The 17,437-nt window shown below is 44.8% G+C and overlaps 1 protein-coding gene across 1 annotated transcript in view; it reads left to right on the top strand.

Moving 5' to 3' along the window:
- The window catches only part of CCDC64 (coiled-coil domain containing 64), a 90,718-nt gene that overhangs the window by 8,257 nt on the left and 65,024 nt on the right, over positions 1-17,437 (top strand). The window contains exon 2 of the mRNA XM_015425297.1: positions 3,548-3,763. Within this exon, the coding sequence (XP_015280783.1) occupies positions 3,548-3,763 (216 nt within the window). The remainder of the gene's footprint in view (positions 1-3,547; positions 3,764-17,437) is intronic.

Raw genomic sequence — 17,437 nt, 5'->3', positions numbered from 1 at the left:
AGGGGATAGAGGGGAAAAAAATGTTCCCTACTGCATACCTGCCCTGGCAGCAAATAGTGCCCAGTTTTCCTAAGGAGAAGCTGCCAGGGGGAAGGAAGGAAAGCTGAAGACAGAGGGGCAGATAGGTTGACAAGTGGGTGGGAAAGAGAGAAGGAAGCAGGATAGGGGAGAGGCAACAGGGGCTTTCAAGAAAGGGAAAGGGGAAATAGTGGGGGAGAAGGAAAAAAGACATCCCCACAAGAACGGTCCCCTGCTTGTGCATTCCAAATGCAAAAATCCCCTTTGCTTAAAAGCTACAACTGTTTTATCTGTGTAGATAATACTGTAGTGGTTAGTACAAGGTATAAAAAGTATACAAAACATATACTGTATAAAATATTTGTGCAGATTAGATGCAAAGCAGGGCTTGAAATCTTGCTATCTTTCCCCCTCCCCTTACTGATATTCCAGTTTTTGTATGTGAACTCACTGTCCTAGATTTGTTACATGTGCATGAAGTATAAACTTTGGTCCCACTGGGGATTGTATCAATGACTTTATGGTTTGTGGAACTATTGCAAGAAACAAGGCTTTTCATTCCTTATCCTTTAGGGAGAACTGTCACTTTAAAGATTTTACAGGGTTCACTTATTTCATTACATTGGCCATAAAACCTGCTTTTGCTATAATGGAAAGTAAAGATCTCCTCCTCTTTAATGATGCTCTTTGCCAAGCTCCTTATGCTTTCTAAACATTCCATTTCATTAAAAACAAAATAGGACTGGAGTATGTCCATTTACTTCTGTTTCATCCTCCTTATATATAGTTTCTGAAGTGGCATAAATAGACTGTGTCATGATAATAGTCTTGCAGCTCAGGCTGGACAACCATGAACTCCAAGCCCCTGCTGAAATGTACCTATTCCTCAATTGGTCCCTGTTGAGGGAGGCAACAGAGGATGCAAAGTATCCTACAAACAAGCTGTTGAATATTATAGCCAGGCTTGCCTTAAATTCCCAGAGACAGAAATCTAACAGATGCAGGAGGGCATATTTGTTAATTCCTATGTATCAGTCCCAACATAGTACCTTAGTTTTAATAAGGAGAAAGTGAGGTAATTTTGACAGGCCTTTCCAAAAGCAGCTGCTGACAAACTAATTCCTGCAGTAAATGCTCTTCTCCTGCCTCACAGGGAATGAATGAACAACTGGTAGTGTGTTTCCGCCTGCGGCTATCTAAACTCTGAGGTAAATAGGCTGTTGAAGACAGGCCCAGGATTTTTGTTCATCAACCCTTTCTCCCCACATCTTTTTGGGACACAACTTAAGAACGAGAATGCTTTTTTCATACAAGGGAAGAAGGGGACAAGTAAGGCAAAAATTAGGACGATGGCCCTCCCTCCAATTTCTTTCCTCTCAGAACCTGGAGCCTTAGCATGCCTCCTCCCTAATCAGCTCTCAAGTGTGTCTGTAAGATAAAGCCTGGCAGAATTTTGTTTTCTCTGACTTGTCATTCCCAGAGGGATTACTAAGTGTAATTTGTGCCAAGGTTTAGCCATCTGTTGTCCATGCCAGGGCTCAAACCTGAAATGTGTACGCAGTGAAATTAGATTAAAATATCTCTGATCAGGTACTGTCCATTTCCCTCAGCACTGAATAACTGGAGCTAATCCTACATCAGAGTTTAGGGGGAAAGGCTGGCAAATCAGAGGATGGTGTGTCCAGTTTGGTTTAATTTTTTTTAAAAAGAAATAAAAATTGAGTGTTAGGAGGGCATCTGCCCTGAGCAAGTTACAGTCTGTATTTTGACACTGGAGAAGGCAAAGAAGAAATGAAAAGGGATGGAGAAGCAAAAAGTAGCAAGAGGTGAGGGTGAAGCTTCATGAAAAGAGGGGTTTTTGAGGAGTGGTCTGAAGGAAAAGAAAGAGGCACCATGTGGACATTCAGAGAAGCAACTGCAGGTATTGAGGGCAATGAGGGAGAGTTGATGGAACAGTTGATGAGTGCCAGAGACTTTCATGCAATTCAACATGATAGAGAACAGCAGGACTTCTCCTGTGATTTGGAATAAATCTGGCCAATTTATTGCCTTTTTCTGCCTTGCTCCCATATCATTCTCACCACAGTTCTTCATTCAGAAAAGATTAGAAGCGAATTAATGGCTTATCAACATATCCAGAACAATCCCTTATGAGATTATATGTAGGTGGGTCGATCACGGGGTTTAATGCCCCCCTATATCTAAAATACCCTGCTTATAGAAAACAAGCACATCAGGAAAAAGCCTAGGCTGTAGACATTTTCTTTGACATACTTAGTTTTTTTTCCCCCCCCCCCCGCATCTTAATGTTGGCTTGGAAGTTGACTGTGGTACAATGTCTCTAGTGCTTTTGGAAGTAATATAGTTGTAGGAGGGCTGTACCACACAATTCTTCTAAATTTATAACTTTGCTCCAGATTAAAGAACCAAGGACAGTCTTATATCAAAGGGAAATGAAAGCTTTAAAACCCCACTTGCATGACGTGATGAACATTTCAAAACTGGATGAAGTTCTGGCTTCAGAAGCCTTCCAGCAGAAGGAGGTGTTAGAATGTATACCAGGACGGAACTAGATTGATGCATAAATATGGCTGGTTGAGGTCACTGATGATGTTTCCTGTTGATTGTTTCTTCTTAAAACAAACTTGCAAAACTTCTGATTGTTTCACTGTTTATCTGCATGACAGAACCTGATTCTTACCAAAACAGTCTATCAGTTAATATGTCTAATTCTCAACATGGCCAGATCTGTGGATACTTAAATCCAAGACAGGATCCATGAACAGACAAGGCAGATCTTTCTAAAAACCTGAGAAAAGCCCCTGGTTTGCAGAAAAATCTGAAATCTAAAAACAAAAAACAAATAATAGAAATAGCATCCGTAGCTTTAAGAAATGAATGCTGTCTTAGGGGTGTTGTTGCTACACAACCACAACAGTATTCCCAGCCTTCAAGCTTGGTTTCTGTTAGTAGAAAGCAGTGATAGGGGGCAGAGTCATTTCCAAGGCTGTTTTGGCTTTTTGAGGGAGGACTTTTCAGGCCAGGTCTGCTTACAACTACTGGGTGACTTGATACCACACAACATGCATGACTCGCTCAGGACTGGCTGCTTGCTACTGTTCAACAGCAGTCATCCAATGAAGGCCAGTGTGGTGTAGTGGTTAGAGTTTCAGGCTGGGATCCAGGTCAAATCCCCACTGTGCCATGGAAGCTTGTTGGTGACCTTGAGCAGCCTAAGGCATGTCACAGTTGTAAATGTAAGGATGAAATGGAGGACAGGAGAAGGATGTAAGTTCCTTTGGGTCCCCATTGTGGAGACAGGTAGGGTATAAATGAAGTAAATAAATATAGCTGAAGACTGAAGACAGGTGGGAGATAAAAGATAGGTTGGTTGGTGAGTGAGAAGAGGGTTGCCAGGAGGAAGGAAGCTGTTTGGGAAGGCTGTTAGAAGATGCTTGCTCGCTCAGAGGGAAAGGGGACAATGATATTCAACTCTTTGTCTTAACTTTATTTTCTTTGTGTTATGCAGCACCTGGAACAAGAGAAACATGAACTAAGGCGACGGTTTGAGAACAAAGAAGGGGAATGGGAAGGAAGGGTATCGGAGCTGGAGAGTGATGTGAAACTGCTCCAGGATGAACTGGAGAAACAACAGGTCCACCTGCGGGAAGCAGATCGAGAGAAGACTCGGGCGGTCCAGGAACTATCTGAACAGAACCAAAGACTCTTGGATCAACTCAGCAGGGTGAGTCTCATGGTAGCTGGGGATGAAAGCAAAGTTGAATGATCTTGCTGCTTTCTTTGTAATCCTTTGATGCTACTTTTTATGCTTCAGTGTAACATACAACAAGGATCAGCAATGCAATAGAAAGCAGTTATCCCAAATGCCTCATATTTACTTTATTTATTTAGGGACTTTTTATGCCACATTGCCTAGGCTTACAAAATTACATGATACAGAACTCACATCAAATGTTATAATTTTTTTTAAAAAAAACCTCAGCCAGAGAATTACAAAAGCAAATGACTGAGCAGCTTAAAAAGAGTTTAACAATTTTCAGACTAAAAGCACACTAATAACATGATTTTAAAAGATCAGCTCCTTAATTAAAAGCCTAGGTAAACAAAAACACTTTGGCCTGGCATCTAAAAAAAACTATGTATTTATTTATTTTATTACAGTATAGGCACCAGGCAAGCCTCAAGAGGAAGGGCATTCCACAGACAAGATGCCTGTACTGGGAAGAGCCCTGTCTCTACCTGCCACTTCTGGGAGTTGGGTGGGCATGGAGAACAGGGCTTGTGAGACAGATCTTAGCTGGTGCACTGAAGATAGGGCTGCCAGCTCTGGGTTTGGAAATTCCTGGAGATTTGGGGGTGGAGCTTGGGGAGGGCAAGGTTTGGGGAGGAAAAGGACTTCAGTAGGGTATAATGCCATAGAGTCCACCTTCCAAAGCAGTCAGGGAAACTGTCACCTGGAGATCACCTGTAAATCCCGGGAAATCTCCAGCTGCTACCTGGAGGTTGGCAACCATACATGGAGGTTATGGGAGGGACAGTCAGGTATTAGGGCTTTAAAGGTAAGAATCAACACTTTGAATTTCACCCAGGAACAAATTGGCAAGGGAATGCAATCAAACATGAGTGTGAGAGAGTGCATTCTCGTGATTACTCTATGGTAATGTTGGCAGTGAAGCAGGTTCATACTTCGTCTTTTTTTTGCCCCAAGATGTCTGTTTAGCATTTTCTTCCCTTTCAGCATGAAGGAGAATTGCTTGAGGTTGGGGAGGTTGCCTGTGAGCCAGTGGGAAGGCCTCTTATCTATATGGCCTACAGATTTTGCAACTTTGAAAAATGGTCTGAAGATAGGCTCCCAGCCATGGGCTGGAGCAGCCATTTGTGCCTGCGGGCAAGGGGGGAGGAAGCAAGGCAAATGGGTCCAGCTTCACTGCAAGCCAGGTAGCTATCAAGCGGCTTCTTGCAGCCTATCTCAAAAGGGCTGGCCCATTTTGGGGGGAAGGGTTTGAAAATGAACTGGTCGAGGGTCATGTCCCATTCTGGAACTCTCTCTTGGTGCCCTGGGGTTTTTGGCTTTCCCCATATATATACCAAAGATCACAACCGTCACAACTGCTGCTGGCATTGAGGCATTGACTGGGGAACATGGTGAAGATTGTGCAGGGTGGGCTGGCTCTCTGCATGACCAAAGGGGAGTCCCCTTAAGGGGCTTTAGGGGATAGGGCACAGGACAGCCAACCTCAAAGCCGATGCATTGGCCACCCCCACCCCCAAGGAAGATGGTGGCGGCTAGGAATAGTGGTTTTCACCACTTTCAGCTGTAATGCCAGCCCTTGGTCCTTGGTTATCCCTAACAGGCAGGTTAGGGAAGGTGCTGATAGCTGTTGGGCTGTCAGCCACACCCATTGCTGTGTGAAGACCTGAGGACTGTAGTCAATAAAGCTGTGGCCTGCTTCCTCCCAGCATGGTATGTCTCTGTTGTCCTTCTCCCCCATGGGCTGGTCCCCCCTCCAGGCACGACAAGCAGCCTGTGCTGGTTTTAACTTGAAAAGTTCTGCTTTCCCTGTAGTTTATGTTGTTTGCTGAAGGGCATTGCAGGTGTCTGAGCAAAATCTGGTCCCCTGCTTTGAGGAGAGAAGCAATGTGCATAATTACTACATCTGCACCAAGCCAAATACTGCCATGCCATTCAAAATGTCTTTCTTGCTTTACTGTGTGACCTTCTCTTGCATTCAGCTGGATGGTGTCCCTTGGCAAGTTTGTCTCATTTTGACAGTGGTGCTCTTTCTTTAGCAAATCAGAAAAGCCAGGTTTGTCGGATACAAAGCATAGGGCCCTAAAGTGTGCTGAGAATTGCTCTTTCACAGGGACAGTATGCCATCCCTAGATTTTTTAAAAAAGGAACCTATCACTTGTCTAGGGGCTGTACTTGTGGTCAAGAGAGAACAACAGAGATTTTATTGTATGCTCCACTGCAGTAGGGACCTTGCTGTCATTGGGCATATGTCCTGTGATTCTGCAGGAGTGTACAGTGTAGTATCACATACAGAGTTGTCTTCTGAGAATTTCAGCTTTCTTTTATTTTAACATCCAAGTTCCTAGCCCTCAGAGGCTAGAAGGGTATTTCCAGTGGTTAGGAGAGGGCTTCAAAATCCCATTCAGCATTTTGCCCCACTACTCTTGTTTAACAAAACTGGAATGATAATTATACACATTTAAACTTCTCCACATGACAACCAGGAATTAAGTAAAATGAATGCAAAACTCATACAGGTAAATATGCAAAATTTGCTTAATTAAGACAAATTGCAGAATCAAGTGTTTCAGGGTGGAATTTGGATTTCTTGGGTGTGGTTTTGAGTTAACTTTAAAAACTGAAATACAGCCATCTCTATGAATTGTAGAATAGACTGACAGTCATTACGTGTCCCTAGATGAGTTTCCTGGAAAATAAGCATATTAGACACACTGACTGTTTGCTTTTATGGCCCACTGAAGTGAAGATAGTATCCCTTCTTTAACGTATGAGGTAGATGGGAGAGTTATTGCTGCTCAGAAATTGTGCTTAAAGTTCTGTGCTAAGTGCAGCTGGATTTTTAAACCTTTGCATATGTCTTTTGCAAATTTGCATGACACTGGCCTCGGCCACACGGGCAGGAAAATGGGGGGGGCGTGGCTGTTTGCCCCGGAGCAAACTAACGCGCGACTGCGCAATCAGGCATCGGGTTGAGGTCCCGTCGAGCTCCCGTGGTTAGAGGGGAGGTGCCGATCGCACGACGCGGCAAAGAAGCGGAGCGGCGCAGCAAATGGGGTTGTTGTTTTTTTTTTTAACTGAAATGTGTGCATGCTTCATTGGGTGCTTGTGCGTATCCGTGGAGACTTGGGGAAAAAAACCCTTTTTGCAAGGGGACATGGGCGGGCGCCGGAACTACCAAAGGAAACGAGATCAGACGCCTGCCCTTGCCCCGTGGTTTCTGGAAACTAGTACCTCCGAGGTACTAGTTTTTTACCCCGCATCTTCGGCGGGAAGCTTCGGGTGCGCCACGGGAGCTCTACGCTTCCCAGATGTGGCGGTGAGATCGCACCCGGAAAATCCACCTATCTTCTATCTCTCTAGCATGCCTAATGCTCCATGTGACCGGGGCCACTGTTAAGTTTTTGCTCCATTTACTTCACTTCTGCTAGCCACGAAAACAGATTGACACAGGGCAGCCAAGCCTAACTTTCTTGTTGCTGGGCCCATCCCATCCCATCCTACCTTACCTTACAAGCTACAGAGATTTCACAAGACATTGACCGCATCATGCAACATCTCCATCGCCGTAGGGGCTGGCAACTTGTCCTTGTTTTTCCAGAAATAAAGCTGAGATTCTCAGGAAGCTGAATTCTATGCTCAGTATCATCACACTGTGTTGGTATTTGTGCAGGGTGCTTGCAATATCCTGGAATAGACCCAGCCCTGAGTGAAAAGTGTGGCAGTGTAAATGAGCCAGTGCCCCATCAAATAATGGAGCACCAGGCCCCACTGTATAAACGATGTAGATATACAAGGTATAGATGCAAACCACAAGGATGGAATTTCAAATTAGAACTCAGTGCAGTAAATAGGATTGGATTTGGATGTGATGAGGACTCAGCAGGTGGGAAGGGCAGCAAAAAATGATTCTAATTCAACTGCAAAAGTCCTTGCCCTTTTCTGTTATCGATCCACCAAAGCTCAATAATAGAGGGGAAGGGTTCTGGCTTGGTGATAAAGCTCTTGGTTTTTATGTACAGCAAATCTCAGATTCAGTCCGTTCATCTCTACTTAAAAGAAGCTCAGTTAACAGGGCTTGGAAAGACACAGCTGCTGCCGATAGCAGATTGACACACCACAGACAACACAGGTTGGATCCGGGTTCCCCACCCTGTGTGAGGTGTAAAACGATCACACATAAATTGTGGACTCTTCTTCAGGGGTCATTTCATAGGAAAAGAGGTGCAGGAGCTCATTAGCATAACTCTTTAGCATAACTTATTTGCATATGCCACACACCCTGACATCACCGGAAGTGTGCCAGAAGGCAACACCCACCGCTCAGGCTCCACTCGCGTGACTTTTTTGGGTTGCTAGCTATTGGGGGGGGGGGACGTGCAGATTTGTCCTCGCAGAAGAGGAAGAGCTTGTACCTAAATAAAACTTGGCCTTAAAGGTGCCACTGGACTGTTTTGAACTGGGGGGCTGGGGGGGTCTCTGCAACTTACCTGGCTGCTTCTTGCTCTGACTGAGGGCTGCTGGGAGCAGGGGGTGGGGCTTGTTGCATGTGACCTCCCCCTGGGCTCTTTACTGCCGGAGCTCCGCTCCTATGCGCTCCTGCAGGAAATGACCCCTGCTCTTCTTAATTCCTGTGTGTGCAGAACAGCTTCCCCTTGCACCAGTTCCCCAGTTTGGAACAGTCCTATTTGGGTGCTATTTGACCTCTTGGAGAAACCTATGTGTACCATGGTCCTGATGAATCAAGCACTGTATGTGCAGAGTAGAGGAGAACCTTCAACTCACCTGCAACTCATGTGTGATTATGTTACATCTGACACAGTGCGGGGAGGGACCCCAGGCCTAACCTGTATACTCTCTAATATTAAACTAATGGCTTGACTCAATGGAAGGCAGCTTCATATGTTCATATGCTTGATAGGACAGAGTATTTGCTTTGGATGCTGAAAGGTCCATACTCATTTCCTGGTATCTCCAGTTCAAAGGGTCCCAAACTTCAGAGCAAGGGAAGAGCTGCTGCTAGCCAGAGTAGATAGTACTAGACTTAATGGGGAGCCTTAGATATGGCGTTTCCTCGCCTCCACTGGCTTTTATCCATGCTTTCCCCCTTTTAAAAAATCTTTTGGATAATTCCTACAAAAGAGCCATTCTGCGTGGCTTCAAAAAAAATCAAGAAAAATGTAGCCAACCATATGCCCAGAGTGCTTTATGTTCAGAGGAAAAACATTTTGTATTCCTTCTGAATTACTGAAATACTCTCTTATGCATGCATTGTGGAAAGAAACCAGTGATCCCCAACATGGTGCCTTTGGGTGGAATGATGCCTGGTGATGTATTTCCTGGCGCCCACGTCCTGATCCCTTCCACATCCCTTCATTATCCATTTTCAGTTTCCTTTCTTTGATGTCCTTTGTTCCAGTTATGTTTTCTTTCTGATATTTTCTTTCTCGCCTTTCACACTCCTTCCTTCCTTCCTGTCTTTGCTCTTCTTTCTCTTGTTTCTAACTTGACTCTTCATGACCTCTGCACTGTCCCATGCCACTCCTCCAGCTGTTTTCCAAGGACAGAGGAGTTGTGGGCATGGTGAAGGAAAGGGTTAAGTGATGGCAGTGGGGAGAGACTAATTTCAGTTGGCAGGCAATAGTCACACCATAAAGGACACTTGAGGTCACAGGTTTACTCTGGCTGATTTAGTTAGGGGCATGTGTTCACTTGAAACTATGGTCACTTAAACACGGGCTTGTCCCGAGTTGAATGCTATTGGGAAGCAGTTTTTTCCCCTGTTTCCCCACAGCATCGTGGTGCTTCTGTGTACCGCCACAGTTTCACCTGTTTTTGTTGTGATCTTCCCCAGGCTGCTTTTGTTGAAATATTTTGGGAAAGATTCTACAGCAAAACTGGGCAGGTGCATATGTGGCTGGGAAAGTCCTAGTCTTGCGCAAATCAGTGCTGTTGTTCCTGCCCCAGGGCCTTGCAGCAGCCATTTTTCCATCTACCCCTCCCTGGAGGGCTTAAAAAAATAATTGTAATGATATATCAGTCTCTCTATTGTGTTAATGTTCTCTGGATTCCTAGCTTTCAGTTAAAACAAAATTAAGTATCTAGTTCCTTTCGTAGCAGAGTTATACCTTTCCTCTTATCTCTCCTTTCTTTAGATAGTTATACCCTGCTGTTCTCCCAGATGGGGACCCAAAGAAGCTTACAGCATCATTCTTCCCCTCCTCTAATTTATCCTCACAACAACCCTGGGAGGTGGGTTAGGATTAGGGAGGCACTACAGTAGGGTCACCAAATGCAGTGGTTTACTTGTCCCTGAGGAGTTCATGGAAATCATTTGCTTACATGGGAGAAAGTAGACTGTGATACCACTGGGATAGGGACTAAACGTATCTCCTACCCCACAAGAACTCGATCATTAACAGTCAAACCTCTGTTTTTATGCATAGCTCTGTCTTTTGGTTTAGTTTCTTGGTTACACTGGAGTCTGATAAAATCTTGATGTACTAGCTTTTATATAGATTGATGACGATATATCCAAGCTTAGCATCTTGCCTAGAGGGTTACTCTTCATGCTCCAAGGGATAACTATGGCGATCCTGCCCTCTTCGCTCCCTCTCGCACAGGAGTTTCCCTTTGTTTCTTTTTTCTTTCTTGCTGAGCAGCTCCTACATCTATTTTCTTCTTATTTGTTGGTCTATGGCTGTCCCACCCTATCATGTTATTATATATCTTGAGGCTGGCCCAGCCAGACAAAATCACCTGCTGATATTTTACTCCTGTAATGGCACACAAGAAGTTTTGAAAATTCAAAAATAAACAAAATATTATATTTATCTTGGAGGGGGAAAGGAGGTAGGATGTATGAGGTGAACTGATCATAGAAACTGAGGTAACTTTCTAATCACACTAAATCCAGCTAATATGCTGCAAACAAGTAAGTGTTTTGGCTTTCAACAAGGTCTTTGAAACTTTGAGGGGAGAGGCTTTCTTTTAAGTTTCTGCTTTAAGTTGCAAGCATAAGTTTCTGAGTTTCACTGACATTTCATTCTCTCTACACAGACCAGGGATCACTCCTCTTTTAAGAGTTTTCTTCCTTTGCACTGGGCAGGGATTACTTCTCTTGACTAGAAGCTCTGTCTCTTTTCCACTTGAATGGGGATCTTCTGTGATCCTCTCACTCCTCTTGCCTCCTTCCTGGTCTGCAGTCAGTGCTAAACTGCCTTGTCTTCAACTGTCTATTCCCTACTGTCATTTCTTAATTGACACTCTCCACAGAATTCTGTTTGGAAGCTTGTCACTCAAAGGTTCTCCAACTCTGTGAGGCATTAACCCTTGATACTCTGTCACAGTAACAAGCAGGCTTGTTCTCCCCTTCTGTCTCAGACTGCCAAGGGCATCTTAGTCCACCGTCATTAGGGATGCCAGCTTCCAGGTGGGACCTGGGGATCCCCTGGAATTACAGCTCACCTCCAAATGACAGAAATCAGTTTCCCAGGAGAAAATGGATGTTTTGGAGGGTGGACTCTTGGCATTGTGCTCCACTGAGGTCCCTGTCCTCCCCAGCCTCCATTTCCAAATATCCAGTAGTTTCCAAACCTGGATGTGGCCACCCTACACCCCCATCCCCTGCTGGTGGGTGGGGGCACCTTGTTGGAAATATGTCTGTGTTGCAAAGTCTAATTCAGTCATTATAGGGTTAATCTGTTTACCTTGTGTGCTATTGTTTAAACTGACCTGGAAGGGAAACCTGGGACAGGGCCAATGGGAAGAGACCCCGGGAAACTGAAGCCTATTTAGTAACAATCATTTGTTAATGCATTCAGATGATTTCCTTCTAGGGGTCAAGAAGAAGAAGAATCTCTATTACTGTTGTTGTTGTGAGACCGTGTGGTCGGTCTGTTCTGTAGCTGTAGAGATGTAGCCTTAGGTCTTTGTTATTTTGTAGATTTTCCTGTGTACCCTTCCCTTAGAAATAAAGATTTCTGCACAGAAAGAAATGCCTCCTCTCCAGTGAAGCAAAGATCCATTGCAAACTCTGAATATCTACGTATTTTTGCCAGTTTTTCCAACACACCTGGCAACCCAAACCTTTTTTTTTTTTTACAGCAACCCAAACCTTCATCCTAAACTTATATGCTGATTCTCTCCTGGAGCAAACATAGCCTGTGATGAGTACTGCCTCTCTTCTACTCTTTCTAGACCACTTCTCTTTTCCCCTTCAGGCACAACACTGGCTTCATCTCTTTTAAAAAAAGAGAACAGGCAAGATTGAAACCTGCTGGAAGACCATGCAAAGACCCCCCTTTGTTCTCTGTTCTCCCTTATAGCTTTACTTGGTGACAAGAGGTGTTCTGTACATGCTCAGAAGCTTACTTTTGGAGTAACTTAACACATGGATTGTTTACTGTGTCTTGGATACTATTGAGAAATGAGTCTTCCCCGCACACATGCTTGGGAAAGATCACAGCAATGCTTGGGTGGCATCCGTGCTGACAGGAAAGTCTGCGTCTTCCAGGTATTGTCCACATTGGGACCACCTTCTCTGTCCTCCATGGTGGCCCTTTCCCCCCTCACCACAGGGCCTCTTCCCCCTCTAACTGGCAATTGAATTCCTACCTTTCATTTTAAAAAAAAGTAAGTCTCTGTCCCCTTTTGTTGCAGAAAGATATTTCTACAGTGAAAGGAGCTAGAGACTTTTTTCATAAATGAAAGCTGGGAATTCTAAGTGCCTGTCACTCTCAGACAGACTGTTGGAATGTTATAATGCCATAACAAAGTCAGTTGCTTTTCTTTAAAACTGAAAAGCCCCCTGGTGGTGTGTGTAGGGGAATGGCCACTGCTGAGGACTGAGGCAGGAAAAATGCAGGGAAGACTGCTCTATGGAAGCCCTACTGCTGCTGCATTGCATCAGCACCCTCAGAAGCAACAGGGAAACCAGTGCAACCCTGTCCCTCTATGGAAAACACCTTGGTGCTGTTTCCAGTATGTGTGAACTAAACCTTGGTAAGAATTGCCTGTACATGTGACCATTAGTCCAACATTTTCTTTTCAGCCCGATGACTGTGTACTCACATACAGGGGTGAGAGGTTTCAGCTCTCTCCATGTTGCTTGTCCCCAGCATCTGTTCTTGAAGTATACTTTCTTTGTACGTGGAGCTTTGTACAAGAGAGCCAGTGTGGTATAGTGGTTAGGAGCACAGACTCTAATCTGGGAGAATGGGGATTGATTCCCCACTCTTCCACATGCAGCTGCTGGTATGACCTTGGGTCAGTCATAAGTTTTTTCAGAGCTGTTCTCTCAAGGGCAGTTCTTGAGAGAGCTCTCTCAGCCCCACCTACCTCACAGGGTGTCTGTTGTGGGGAAGGGAAGGGAAAGGAGATTGTAAGCCACTCTGAGAGTCCTTCAGGTAGTGAAAGGCAGGGTATAAATCTCTTCTTCTTCTGTTTAACTATTAAGGTTACCAGATCATTCCTTCTTGAACTCATCTGATCCTTTTAGGTAGCCGTGTATTCTAGTTGCCATCCCAGTATCTTTATTTATTTGCATTCCTCCAAGAAGAGTGAGTGAATAGTGTACAGTGTTCTCCTCCCTCCCATTTTATCATCACTACAACCCTATAGGTTAGGGGGAGAGAGGGAGGAACTGAACCAAAATCACCTAGTGAGCTCCATGGCACAGTGGGGATTTGAACCCGGATCCCCCAGTTCCCAGTGCAACACTCTAACCACTATGCAAGTACAGGATCTCGTGGTTAGCTGGCTATCTTTAGGCTTGTTGTGAGATCTTTGATTTGGGTAGGGTGGGGATTGAAGCTGGGAGCATCTCCTTGCAAAGCATGTGCCCTAGGGCCGAGGCATGGCCATTTTGCCACTGAAAGCAGACGGTGAACCCCGATGGTGCTTTCTCCTCTGTGGCAGACGATCTCTACTAACATTGCCAGGAAGATGCCATCCAGTGGAGGCAGAGAAGGGGAAAGGGTACACCTGGTGCGCCACTGCGATTGTATCGCTTTCATTTGTCTGGCTCCTGCAACCCTTCTTTTCCCAGAGGTGGGGAGTGACGTGCAAGCTTTCCCTCATTATTCTTGTACCAGAACAGTCAGGGTGGTGCTCCGCACAGCAGCATGTCTCACCCTCTCCTTTGCCTAGGGACAATCAATCTCAGCCGAGGCTGCTTATTTGCAGCTTCCCCAAACAGCTCGGGAGTTCCGTCACTAGTTGCTAGGTTACAGTGCATTACAGTGTCCTGGTCTGCTGGTGTTGCTGTGGTAACAAGATGGCGGTTTCAGCTTTTAAAAAAAATTCTGTTACGGTGAGGCTGCAGATACTGTGGGAGACACTTGAGTGACGTCTGAAATGGTCACCTGGGGGTTACCCAATGCTCTTTTTAACATTAATAGCTTGAGGATAGCGCGGGAGCTAGAGGGAGCTGTCTTTTTCCCCCAATGATGGCTTCAGTATTATTTTGAATCAAGGGCATAAAATACAATGGGGCATATTGCAATAGTCAGACCAAAATGTGAATATAGGCTTTGACAAAAAGACCCCAGACCACAACAGCGGAAGAAGTTACAAAAATTCTTCATTACCCCACAGCACAAGTAACTAACTGTACAGACACTACATAGATCATACTTGCTCTCATCGTTCTCTCTTCCATAGGAAGAAGGATGTTTTAGTGCTGATTAGAAATGTAGAAAACACTGCTGTATGAAGCAGAGAGTGAAGCTTAAGGGGGGAAAAACCATTGATAAGAGCACAAGCAAAGTCTGGTTGGATTGGACCAGAGATCATTCTAGAAGAAGAAGAAGAGTTGGTTTTTATACCCTGCTTTTCACTACCCGAAGGAGTTTCAGAGTGGCTTACAATCACCTTGCCTTCCTCTCTCCACAACAGGCATCCTTTGAGGTAGGTGGGGGCTGAGAGAGCTCTGAGAGAACTGTGACTGACCCAAGGTCACCCAGCTGGCTTCAAGTGGAGGAGGAGTGGGGAATCAAACCAGGTTCTCCAGATAAGAGTCTGCCACTCTTAACCACTACGCCAAATTGGCTCTAGTGCAGCAGCTAGCCAGATGCCCCTGGAACGTCTTAACCATTTACTGTTAGCAACACATTTGCTTATTCAGTGCATTATGCTACATTGATGAACTATGGTACTTTGGTCACATTGTGAGTTACTGGAAAAGACAATAATGCTAGGGAAACTTGAAGGCAGCAGAAAAAGAGGAATATCCAACTTGAGATGGATTGACTCAATCAAGGAAACCACAGCCCTCAGTTTGCAAGACCTGAGCAATGTTATTAACAACAGAACATTTTGGAGAACACTAATTCATAGGGTTGCCATAAGTTGGAAGTGACTTAACAGCCCTTACACACACACACACACAGAGAGAGAGAGAGAGAGAGAGAGAGAGACAGAGAGAGACAGAGAGAGACACAGAGAGACACAGAGAGACACAGAGAGACACAGAGAGAGAGTTAAGAAACATATCATATGAGGCTAAAGCAATATTTGGGCATTTTAATATTGTTGAGGAATGTGGAGAAATGCCCTCCACTCTAACTCAGTATTTTCTTAATCAAGACTGCACTCTGCACATGCTCCAGAGGCTGCAATGATGGTAAAAGATTGGCAAAAGGAAAACTACAGATGAGTCATCTCTTTTCCAAGCACAGACCTTTCCAGAGCTTAGTTATGTAAATTGCTTTGGCATAAGTAAGAATGAAAAATTTAACATCTCATACCTTGCTGGAATAGATTCAGGTAGGTATCTGAGGAAGTGCGCATGCACACAAAAGCTTACATCCAGAATTAAATTTTGTTGGTCTTAAAGATGCCACTGGACTCAAACTTTGTACCTTGCTGGAATGTCACCCATAAGGGGATAGAAACTGGGGCAGCCCAAAGGCTAGATTGTATTTTCTTCCTTTTGAGGCAGGAAGACCAGGACTGACCCCAACGGGGACAGTGTCTCCCAAGGGAGACGATACATTTCAGGACAGGAGGAAAAAGCTGTCCTGTGCTCTTTTCTCCTTGTTCATCTTTCTTGAATGAGGACAAGCCGTGAAGGACTAAATCTTTACCTGGGGACTCCATCTTGTCCATGTGTCAAGAGATAATGGGGAGAAGTCCCAACCCAACTCTAAGGCAAGGCTGGACTTTTAAATGCTGCAACTTCAGGAAGATGTGCCAACTAGTTAGAGCCTGTAAACAATAATGCAGATAAAGAATGCTAGATTTACGAATGTACAAATGTTAGATGTACAAATTGTCAATTTGTTAGTGGCAGCAGTGACTGCCCAGCCAGAAACTTGGTGCCTCCAAGAGTAAGGAAAAGGGGCCGCAGCATTAGGGTTGCCAACCTCCAGGTGTTGCCTGGAGATCTCCCACTATTACAACTGATCTCCAGGCAACACAGATCTGTTCACATGGAGACAAAGGTTGCTCTGGAAAGTGGACTTTATGGCATTATACCCCATTGAATTCTCTCCCCTTCGCAGACATCACTCTCCTCAGGCTCCACCATCAAAATCTCTTCGTATTTTCCAACCCAGACCTGGTGACACTAAGCAGCATTGAGTAAAGACTTGGGACAGCTGCATTGGGCTCCTTCAGTATATGAAATAGAGAATGCAATGTGGTAAGCACAGTTTGGAAAAAAATTGTTGGATACCACTTGAGAGGTTAAGGGACAATTTATCCTGCAAACCAGTGTTTAGAGCTTCAGTACTCATGTTCCAGGGTGATTTTGGAGTGTCTCATGTTCAATTTGGGCTTGCAGGTGATTTGCAAACTTTTGTATGCGTATAGGATCCACCTTCAATATGCAGCTGGTAGCTGGAAATGAATGATTTTTGCACTAAACTCCTGCAATGACAATTGCATGCATAGAGATTTTGCTTTGCACATACACACAGGGAAGCTTTAATTGTCTCTGCATTCCCCAGTGTATAGAGCAAAAATAGCATGCACATTATATTCCACATGTTTATACCTTAACTAGCAGTAAAGCCCGTTGTGAAAGCAATACAATGGGATCTAGAAAGATGTGATTTGTAACGAATGCATAGGCTGGAAGGAGGTAAAGTACCTCCTGGAGATTTGGGGGGTGGATTCTGTAGAGGGCAGCATTGGGCGGGGGGGCGGAAGGACTCAGCAGGTATAATGTCATAGGGTCTGCCTTCCAAAGCAGCCATGTTCTCCCAGGGAACTGATCTCTGTCATCTGGAGATCAGTTGTAACAGCGGGAGATCTCCAGGTCCCATCTGGAGATTGGCAACCCTAGGGGAAAGTCAGCTGCACAGCAGGGGGTTGAAGAGAATGGTTTGATGGCTGCTGGGCCAAGATTGGCAACAATAGTTCCCCAGGAGCATATGGCTGGTTTGGAGGGTGGAATCTACGGTGCTGTACCTGTCTGAGGTCCCCCTCTCTGGGCTCCACTCCTCAAATCTCCAGGAATTTCCATACCTTAAGCTGGCAACTTTATCTCCTCCCCTCTCAGCAGCCTCTTTCTAGGCAAAAATCTGTCTTTCTCATTAGTGGGGGAGCAAAGCAGCTTACTTCAGTTTCTTCGGTTTTGCGATCTGTACAGCAACGCTGTAAGGTAGGTTAGGCAGAAAGTCTGTGGCTGGTCCGAAATCACCC

Source organism: Gekko japonicus, unplaced genomic scaffold (assembly GCF_001447785.1).
Source record: "Gekko japonicus isolate JY-2015 unplaced genomic scaffold, Gekko_japonicus_V1.1 scaffold135, whole genome shotgun sequence".
NCBI classification, from domain to species: domain Eukaryota; kingdom Metazoa; phylum Chordata; class Lepidosauria; order Squamata; family Gekkonidae; genus Gekko; species Gekko japonicus.
This window is presented reverse-complemented; position numbering and strand designations above follow the sequence as displayed.